This window comes from Panthera pardus, unplaced genomic scaffold, assembly GCF_024362965.1.
Source record: "Panthera pardus isolate Hobbes unplaced genomic scaffold, ASM2436296v1 HiC_scaffold_24, whole genome shotgun sequence".
NCBI lineage: Eukaryota > Metazoa > Chordata > Mammalia > Carnivora > Felidae > Panthera > Panthera pardus.
Genome location: NW_026526810.1, coordinates 112,798,574 through 112,809,368, shown reverse-complemented (window position 1 = coordinate 112,809,368; position 10,795 = coordinate 112,798,574). Strand labels below are relative to the sequence as shown.

General features: G+C 40.4%; 1 protein-coding gene across 7 annotated transcripts in view; it reads right to left on the bottom strand.

Annotated features, from left to right (window-relative positions):
- The window catches only part of TTLL5 (tubulin tyrosine ligase like 5), a 299,024-nt gene that overhangs the window by 11,690 nt on the left and 276,539 nt on the right, over window positions 1-10,795 (bottom strand). For 4 of the 7 annotated variants that reach the window (XM_019427208.2, XM_019427211.2, XM_019427216.2 and 1 more), the window contains one exon: window positions 2,425-3,078. The exons of 1 other annotated variant lie outside the window; for it this stretch is intronic. Coding sequence is in view for 2 of the 6 variants with exons in the window: in XM_019427211.2 (XP_019282756.2) it covers window positions 3,056-3,078 (23 nt within the window). In the remaining 4 variants the exon portion in view is untranslated. Of the gene's footprint in view, window positions 1-1,098; window positions 2,260-2,424; window positions 3,079-10,795 lie in introns of those variants that run through there. 2 more of the 7 variants (XR_002074563.2, XR_002074564.2) reach the window with 1 other exon arrangement.

Genomic DNA, 10,795 nt, shown 5'->3' with positions numbered 1-10,795 from the left:
TGTGGGCCAAAATCACTTGGGGTGAGCCCTTGTACGCGGAAGTGTGTTGGTTTGTACATCCACTATCCACGAAGGACATCATTTTTGAAAATCTGATCTCACCCGCCACATCAGTGGAGAATGAGAGAACCTGTCTGGCAAATGGCCTAAGAAGACGAGGCTAATTCTGTTATCAGGCTAAGCTCGCCAGGAAACCCTTTACAGACAGAGGGCCTCTTGTCAATGATTTAGGGATGGGAGAGGGCGGGGAAAGAACAATCCCACAGTTCTGTTTCGAGGTCCCAGATCCCAGAGCAATGCAGAATTCCACTGTGGCGTTGACGTCCACCTGAAGCAACCATCTGCAATGAGTGAGGAACCACCTAGCAGCTCCCCAAAAACATGTTCCGCTATTGAAATCACCGTGCCATTGGTGAAAAAGTCTATCTGAAGCTAAAATTTGCAGGTCGAAGGGTCTGTGTGGTATGTGTGTGTGTACGGAGATGTATCTTGCTCCTTCTGGAGTTCTCCCGGATTGAACTCCTGACTTTGGTCACTAAGTCTTTCTTTCTCGCTTTGTCCATGCTCAACCAGTCCTAAGAGCTTCTCTAAGGCTTTGTCCCCTGCGGTCTTGATCCTGTTGTACTTTGGGGGCTGTGTCCCTGCCCTAAATTCATGGCTCCTGGGATTGTGGTCCATCCTACCCAGGGAAGCCAGTGGGCCTAGAGAGGGGCCAGCCCCGTGGCCATGGGCCATTGCTATCCCAAGCTTCAGAGTCTACTCACTCGTGGCAGCTGTTCTCAAGTTTCAGCGGGCAGGAGAAGCACCCAAGGGTTTACTAAAAATGTGCAACTTCAGGCTGCAGCTCTGGAGGTGTCTTTAGGCCTGGGGGAAGGTCCAGGCTGCCTAAAAGCTCCATTTTGAGCAGCTTATACCTGACACCATTGGTCCTTACTTAAGGCTTAAGGAAGAAAGGAGTACTCTTTCTGACCCCGGAATAAACCTTCCTTCTTATCCAACCTCATAGGACATCACAAAAATGTTGGCCTGTGGCTCATCCTAATGAACCGAGGCAATGAGATATGTTTCTTGAAGTATCCCAAAGAAAACAGAACACACTGTGATTCCAAATGTTCTTTTTATATTAGAGCTCTATTCTTATCTTTACCAGCAGATACAAATATGGACGGGGGTCTGAAGTCCAGTCTCTGCATTCCACATGCCACTTATAGGCACTGCAGAAACTTGAACCATTGTCTGTCTGTCTTAAAAAAAAATACACGCTTGTTTTGGGGGAGGGGAGGTAGGGACACTGGAAATGACACGGTTGTTGGAGGTGGGGGGGCGGATCGTATGATCTGTTTTGTTTATTACCAAGACTTGGACTTGCCACGAGAAGTCCGGTACAGGAGAGATGATGTGAAAAGTACTTGGTTAAATGAAGGAGAGATCTGGAGTCCGGTCTCACACCGGATAAGCAAGTGGTGAGTGCAGTAAGAAATCAGGTTGAGGACTCAATTCTGACAGTTACCTAGGGCAATTCCAAGCGGTCTAGTAGGTCTCAAAGGTTTTTTGTTTTTTGGTTTTTAAACTGCCCTCTTATCCTCTCCCACAAGATCCATATGCTGAGTCTCCCCAAACATCTCATTTCCTGGTTCTACACATCACTTAGGGAATCATGAAGGAACTCCGATTTGTCTCCCGTTAACCAATTCACAACCAAATTAGCAAACGGTTAAGATGGACCTCAAGCTACTAACCAGAAATCCCATGAATACGTTCTCTCTTCTCCCGCAAAGTGACGGTCTTCATCCCTCACACGCAAACAAGACGCTTCAATGTGCTCAAACCTGTTTTCGTTTGCTAAGAAGTCAATAAAGTCCCTTTTCTCTCTTCCTTGTTGGGTGTCATTCTTCCTTTGGGGTTTCCATGCTGAGTCTACAGCACCCTGTTGTAGAAACCCCAGACTCTGGATCCTCGCCCAGTACTCCCCAGGGCAGCTAAGTCAGTCCTTCGGTGGGCTCTGTAGCCCACCTTTCAACCTCTTCTTCAGCAGAAGCCAGAGAGAGGGCCGGGGAAAGGTGAGGGGGCAAGGGAGCAGAGGTCAAGTGGAAAGCCATCAGGGGCTGTGCGGCCTCCTTCTGACGAACTGTTTACGGGTGCAGATCCACTGGCCACTAGAGGACCTGTCTGCTGTGGGCTGACAACGGACACATTTGCACATACGAGCTTCCCAGGTACAGGAGCTGCCCGCGGGGAGCAGCCTGGGCCCGCCATCTGCTGAAACCAAATGGAAGAATAAAACCTCTCTTTCCGAGTTCGCATTTCTAAAACAGAGTTTCAAAACTTGCCCAGCAAGGGCATAAAACACCAAGTCGGCCCCATTTCAGGCTTGTGTGTGAGTACTGATTGTTGGGGGAAATTAGTAAATGGAAAAAAAGAAAATAAAAATAGAATTACTTTATTAATTTTAGAAATCAGTAATTCCAAAGGGTGCCCTTACCATGGCTCATGTGGTCAGCAGCACACCGACTTTTCTCCGCTCTCTGGGAAACTTGTGATGTATGCTTCCCCCTTCCCCCAAACCCTCAGAAAAGGGAAGAACAACTTTGGTAGATACTGTTGTTGGGGTTTTAGGCTTGTAGGAAGTAAAGCTTAATACTGCAATCTGGAAAAGAAGAGGAAGCAAAATGCAAATAGCCAAAGAGCCTCTTTTATATCATCTCTGTGTGGTAGCAGGAGAGGGACAGAGAAGACCTAAGCAGGTTGGGGGAGGAGGTAAAAGGGGTAAAAGATACATGTGTGCTCTGATGGGGTACATAACGTATCAGTGGAACGTCCCCACTGCCAAGTTCAATCAAAACCCAGCCGATGTGTTTTCCTGTTGTCTCAGTAAAAGTCTGGAGTGGCTGAATGGCAACGATCTACTGCCACCACCACTTGAAGGCTCTGGGGACTGAGGCAGCAAAAAAAAAAAAAAAAAAAAAAAAAATACCATGGACCCCTTGCAGCGCCTCCGACACACCCATGGCAGTAGCGGGACAGCAAATAGGTTCTTCCTCAGTGCGGTTGTGGCTCATCGTTTAGTGTGAGCAGGATCTGAAACAAAGAACCAACCGCTAAGTGACCTAAATGAGGACATGGGGTTTCACTTCCTTACAATAACGTCTGGTTTAGTCAGCATTACGGAAGACTAAGGAAGTTGTGGCCAAATAAATGAAGTTCACCTTGAACCTGAAGACCTGTCATTTTAACCACTTTTGTTGGAAACCTTTCTAACACACTCCGGTTCTGCTGCTGCTTTTTTTGTGTGCTGCTTAGTTTCTTCCCCCTTCTCCCCCCCCCCCCCCCCACCGCCCCGTAAGAACATTTTATCCCTTTTGCTTCTTAAACAGAAGATGCTAAAATATGTGAATCCTTGCGAGAAGTGTAGGGCCAGCACAATTAGCATTCAGTATCGAACTGCGTGGAAACACTGCTCTATGCACACCTCTGAGCGTGTTTAAAACTCTGCCGAACAGCAGGTTGTCAGAATACACTCTGCCTTGTACCCCTGTCCCTATCCCCCATATATGCACCTACATCCCGTCACCAGGTTTAAGACAAAGACATTACCATTACCCCGAGTCCCCTGTGAGGCCCTCCCATTGCCTGCCCATTTCCACCATCCTCAATTTTGTGTTTATCCTTCCCGTTTGTTTTTTAAAAACAGGTTTATTCACCACATATACTCATATCCCTAAATATATGTCGTTTCGTTTTATGTGGTTTTCAATTTCCCAGTGCTGCTATAACTATTATTACATGTGATCTCAGCACACAGCTGGGAGAATTTCTTCAGTTATATACTTAGGAGCGTAACCGCTGGGTCATCGACACTTGCCTCTTCAACTCTCTAAAAAACGAAGCCGTATTACATTCCAGAGCGGTTGCGCCAGTTCACCCCCTACCCCCACAGCACTGGATGGGCTTCTCCCGCTTCTCTGCCTCACCTACCGGTGGAGAAGGGGTGTTGCCTGAGTTTAAAATATTTGCCAGTCAAGTGTCCTACTGTGGTTCTAATTAGCATTTTCCCCAATTAGGAATGAGGTTGAGGGACGCCTGGGTGGCTCAGTCAGGTTAAGCCTCTGTTGGTTTCTGCTCAGGTCAAGATCTCTCCAGACTTGTGAGATGAGACCCTCCCCGATGCGCGTTCTCTTTCTCTCAAAATAAATAAGCTTAACAAACAAAAAAAAAAAGGAATGAAGTTGAGCCTCTTTTCAAGTATCTATGGCGTATACATGTTTTTTCTTCTGTGAAATGTCTGGACATGGCTTTTGCTTATTTTCTTACTGAGTTTACTGTTTATTGATTAAAAAAAAAAAAACAGCTTCAATGAGCTATAAGCCACATACCACACAATTCACCCATTTAATGTGTATAATCCGGTGGCTTTAGTATATTCAGAGTTGTGCATCTCCCACCACAATCACTTCCAGAACATTTTCATTGAAAGAAGGTGAAACCCCATGCCTCTTAGCCATCACTCTCACACATCTCATCCTCCAGCCCCAGGCAACCACTAATCTTTCCAGTCTCTATAGATCTGCCGATTCGTGACATTTCATATGAGTGGAATCACACAATATGTGGTCTTTTGTGTCTTGGCTCCTTTCACTTAGCGTGATGTTTTCAAGGATCATCATGTTGTAGCATGTAGCAGTACTCTATTCCTTTTTCTTTTTTAAGTTTATTTATTTATTTTGAGAGAAAGCGAGAGAGTGAGTGGGGGAGGGGCAGAGAGAGAAGGAGAGAAAGAATCCCAAGCAGGCTCTGCACTGTCAGCAGAGTTCCATGCGGGGCTTGAACTCATGAGATGTGAGATCATGACCTGAGCCGAAGTTGAACGCTTAACCGACTGAGCCACCCAGACATCCCAAGATGGATAGTTTGTTTAAAAAAATTTTTTTGTTAAATAAAAAAATGTTAGATATACACACATAATAGCATAGTGTAAGACACCTCCACGTTCCATGTTCCCAGCATCTCACTTTGATAATTATCAACATTCTACCATTCTTTTTCTCTCTCCCTCCCCCAGTTTCCTCCCCCTGGAGTACTTCAAAGCAAACCCAAGGTAACACATCATTTCACCTATAAAAACTTCACAATGTATCTCTAATGATATTAAGGGCTTAAAAAAAAAAAGAAATACAAAATAAAACAAAAAGCCTACAATGTCTTTATGGTGTCTTACAAGTTCTCAATTTGAACAAAGTCAAATTTATCAATCTCCATCTTCACAGTCTGCACTTTTTGGGGCTAATGTAAGAAATCTTTTCCCTTACCCCATGGTCATAATGGTATCCTCCTATGATGCTTTATATAAGATGGGACACTTTTTTTTTTTTTTTTGCCTGTCATTTTTAAGTCTTTAATCCAACCTAAAATTATCTACAGTGTGAAGCACAGATCTAATTTCATTTTCCCCACACAATAACTAACTATTCTAGTTATTATTGATGGAAAAGTCCATCCTTACCTTCTTTAATGGCAACACCTCTCTGTTATAAACTGTTTTCACATAGGAGACCAGTTTTAGGTTTTCTCTATTCTGTGCCAACACCATGCTCTCTTTTTTTATTAAAAAAATTTTTTTTGATGTAATCTCTGCCAACATGGGTCTTGAACTCTCGGCCCCTAGATCAAGAGTCACACGTTCCACCGACTGAGCCAGCCAGGTGCCCCTACCCCATGTTCTCTTAATTACTTTAGTTTGGTAATCATTCTTGGTGTCTAGTAAGACAAGTGACACATGGCCTCTATCTCTCACTCTCATTCTTTTTTTTTTTTTAACGTGTATGTATGTATGTATGTATGTATGTATGTATGTATGTATGTATTTAGAGAGAAATGCGTGCACCAGCTGGGGGAGGGGCAGAGAGAGAGGGAGAGAGAGAATTCCAAGCAGACTCCACGATGTCAATGCAGAGTCTGATGTGGGCCTGATACCGCAAACTGTGAGATATGTTTCAAGAGTCAGATGCTCAACTGAATAAGCCACCCAGATGCCCCTCACTCTCATTCTTTAGTAGTACAAGGGTTATTCTTGGCCCTTTTCCCTTCCATGTAAATTTTAAAATCAGCTTGTCAAATTAAAAAAACAACAACTAATACCCTCTTAAATCTATCGATCAATTTTGGGACGAACCGACATCTTTACCAAACTGGCTTTTAATCTTGGAACATGTACATCTCTCCATTATTTTGGTTTTTAAAGTGATTTTCACTACGTTTTTATAATTTTTAAAATAATAGGTATCATATTTTTTGTTAAGATTTTTCCCTAGGTACATTATACGTCTTCGTGATTATACTTTTGATACAGAGGGTATCTTTTCCTATAATCACACACTCTATTGCTGATGTACAGAAAGATCATTAAATTCTCTTATAAAGGTAATAATTTATTTGAATACTCTTTTTGGGTATCTGATGAGACAAATATATTATCTGAGAATATGGACAGATTTGCATTTTCCTTTCTGATTCCCGTGTCATTTCCTTTCCTTATTTTACTTTACTGACTAGGACTTCCAGTACAACACTCAGGAGAATGGATGGGCTTCCCTTGTCTTGCTTCTCATCTTAAAGGGAATCTTTAAAAGTTTTCCAATGAATAGTATGATGGCTATTGCTGTCTATTTGTAGAGATACTTTATAATTAGGCTCCCTTCTATTCTTAGTGACCTGGGAATTTTTTTTTAAAGCGATGAGTATGCTGAATTTTATCAACTGCTTATTCTGTATCCATTGAGAGGAGCATATGATTCTTTTCCCTTTAATCTGTTACTGTAGTAACTACATTAGTCAATTTTTAGACGTTAAATAATCCTTGAATCTCTGGAATAAACCTAACTTGATCATGATTTTTTTTTTTTTTTTTACATTGCTGGACTCAGTTTGCTAATGTTTTATTCGTAATTTTTTCACATTTATAGCCACAATTAAGAAGATGTTGTGATTTTAGAATTTTTGTGGGAGGGCTGTCCTGGTTAGGTTTTGCTATTAAGATAGTAAGAGCTGGGAAGTGTTCCCTGTTTTCCTCTATTCTGGAATAGTTTGTAGAAGGTTGGTATATCTGATCCTTGGATGTCCAGTAAAACCATAAAAACCGGCTGTTGTATTTGTGGAATCATTTTTGTTCTTGGTTAAATTTCCTAATAATTAAAGAATATTAGGGCTTCATATTTCTTCTTGAGCAAATTCTTCTAAGTTAAATACTAAATGTGTATCCATCTCACCAAAGTTTTAAAAAGGTATCAGTACGAAGTTATTCATAATGTTGTCCCTCTGTTTAACCTCTGAGGCATAAATAATAATGTCCCCATTCATTCCTCTCAATGGTGCTCATTTTCTATTTCATTATTTTCTTCCTTTATCTTTATTATTATGTATTTGTCTTTACTTTTTACTTTCTTTGGACTTATTTTGTTGTGAAATTCTTAGGCCAGGTTCTTAGTACATTAACTTTGAGCCTCTACCCTCTCCCTACTATAAATATAAGTTTTCCTTGAATATTGCTTAGCTACATTCCTCAGGGTTTTGGTGAACGGTATTTTCTAATTATATTATGCTTTTTTTTTTTTTTTTGGTGAGTTAATTCTTAATTTAATCCAACATGTGAGGATTTTCCAGTTATCTGTTTGTTCCTGCGTTGTGACCAGGAAAGATGGCCTTCGAAATGTGATTCAAAGCCATATCTGCTAGATCAAGCCTCTCAACTGTGTGGTTCAAATTTCCTAAAATGTAACTGATTTTCAGACTGCTTGATCTACCAATTATTGAGTTATATTAAATCATTCCAATATGAATGTGGGTTTGTCTATTTCTCTCTGTGGTTCTGTTAATTTTTTTGTCCAATATAGTCTTTACAAATATGCATTTTATTTAATTAAAAAAATCAGTAGATAAGCTAGTGAAACTAAATCAACAAAAAAAGGTTAAATACTTTCTGGTGAATCTTTAGAACTTTTAGCCATAATGTAGTGACCGTCTTTATTTCTTGATATGTTTTTTTTTTTTTTGGTCTTAAAATCTATTTTTCTGATAAATATAGCTATATCCCCTGGCATATCTTTTGCCAAACTTTTTCTTTGATTCTTTTTTATATACTTATGTTTTAGATAGGTCTCTTTCAAGCAGCCTAAAAGTGCAGTTTTGAAAATCTAGGCCAACAATATATCCATCTCTGGTTGACCATTTCCTGCACCCCTCTACTGCTACTACCTTGCCCCTGCCTGGTGCAGTAGCCACAGAGATGCTGTTAAATCCCAAATCAGCTCATGCATGACTCTGCCCAGAACCCCAACTCCCACTTCACTCAGAACGAAGGTGCAAGTCCTTCCGTTGGCCCGCTGGGTCCTTTGTGGTCCGGCCCTCTTCGTCTCCCCAGTCTCATCTACACCCACTCTCCTCGCACCCTACACCGTGGCCCACTGGCCTGCCTGTACTTGCCAAACACGGCAGCCGTGATCCCTCTTCAAGGCACATGCTCATGCTGTTCCCTCAGCCTGGAATTCCCTTCCTTACATCTCCACCGGCTCATTCCCTCACCTCCTTCAGGGCTTTATTCAAATGCTACTCTTCCTGACTGATCGATTTAGAATAGTCACTTTCCCCATTCTCTATCTTTCATGTTTTGTTTTGTTTTGTTTTTTTCACTCTAGAACCCTCACCACTGTCTAATGTACTATTTGGGTTACTGATTTGGTTTGTTGTCTCTCTCTCCAATTAAGGATTTGGGGCTGTTTTGTTCACCGCTCTGTGCTATATGCCTAGTAGTGTTTAGCATATAGTAGATACTCAGTAAATACTGTTGAATGAATCAATCTTCCACTTGCACTGGGACATTAGTGCACTCACACTTCTGTAGTTACAAATACTTTGTTATTTCTACTGTCTTAAGTTGTGCTTCCTATTTGTCCCTACTCTTCTTTGTTTTCTTTTCCTCCTTGAAGTTTTATAATCTCTATTCTTTTAGTTGTTACTCTATTTTTGCATTTGTATATACTGATTATGTAAAGCTGAAATTAATCATTATCTTCAGCTTTTCACTGTGCAAGATCAAGTTAGACTACTCTAACTCTCATCATACCGCCTGCCTTGATTAACAAGACTGGTGTTGAATATTTTCATCCCCTCCTTTTTAGCCTCCCAAGAACATTATTATTTTATTATTATATCTGCCCATATTTGTAAACATTCTTTGCTTGTAGTTCCTCTTTGCATTTCAGACCTTCGAAATGTGTATTTTCGTGTACCACGAAATGTGGTATTACCTTCCTCTGTTTGAAATATCCATTCTTTATTTTATTTGTTTTTAAATGTAAAGTAAATAAAATAATTTATTTTATGCATTCGATAGTGTATACATTTAGTCAGTTTTTATCTTTTCTAACTCAACATCACAAATTTAATATCAATGACATATTTCAAAAGGAAGTTTCAAGATTAAAATGTTAGCTTCTCTAAACAACAGATGTTTCACAATAAACATAGATTATTCTGAATTTATATAAAATTAGTATTTATTTAGTTTACCAGATACTCAAATCTTTACCTTGTACATTTAAAAAACAGAATTACTACCTCAGATAGTCTAAGATTATTTTAGCCTTTAAGCAACTGATTCTGGTCCCCATGCAGCGCTCTGGTGGATACACAGGGTCCTTTCTATACTCAGTACCTCTACGGGAGCTCCCAAGTAGCCAACATCTCACAATTCAAGTTTAAATACATGATTGTAATGGACATTATTCTCCATCCACACAGAGTTCAACTAATTTCTTTACTACAGGATTGGATTCTGTATTTCTTTGACACTTTGCTTGGTTGCTTAACCACAGTCTGTGACATTTTAATGCTTTTGGATTTTTTGAGCAAGTTTTTGGCCATACCCTTGCTCTCACTTTTCTTTGATTACTTTTTTTCATCATGATAAGTGGATTATTTAAGCCCCATCACCTACCTCACCCATCCCTCCGTCCACCTCCTCTCTGGTAACCATCAGTTTATTCTCCATAGTGGAGTCTATTTCTTGATTTGTCTATTTCTCTCTCTTCTTTAATTTTCCTTTGCTCATGAAATATCCATTCTTTAGAATCTTTGCTTTCCTTTTGTGAATTCTTCTGGGTTTTAAATGTTGAAAAATGTCTTCATTTCATTCACATCTTTGAAAGATATTTTTGCTTACACTGTTTTTCTGACTGGCTACTTATTTTCTCTCATCAGTGGCCATAACACTGTAGTTCGGCTTCCACTCTTGCTGTTGAAAAGTATGCTGTCAGTCAAACTGGCATTCCTCTGGAAAGCCTTCTTTTGTCTCCAGGTGCTTTGAACATCTTTTCGTTGTCTTTAGTATTCCAAAGTTTCAGTATGGTGTGTCGAGATGTGGATTTGTTGTGATTCACTGCAACTGGTGTATCTTTTCATTAGTTTTGGAATATTTTTAATTATTACAGGCTCTAAGAGGACACCTCCTCTTTGCCAAAACCTGGGATTGGACCAGTCTAATGCTCTCCCACCTGAGATATTTTGGCTCCAGTTTTGGTATATTTTTAGCCATTATCCCTTCAACTATTGTCCCGGTCCCATTCTTTTTCTTTCTAGAACTCCAATTATCTGGATATCTATCAGGCCTTCTCATGTGATTTTTCATCATTCTGTCCTGCAGTTCACATAATTTCTTTAAATAAATATATCTTTGAGTTCACTAAATATCTTTTCAGCTGGGTCTAACCTGCAGTTAAGCCCAGCCATTGATTTGAAAACTTTA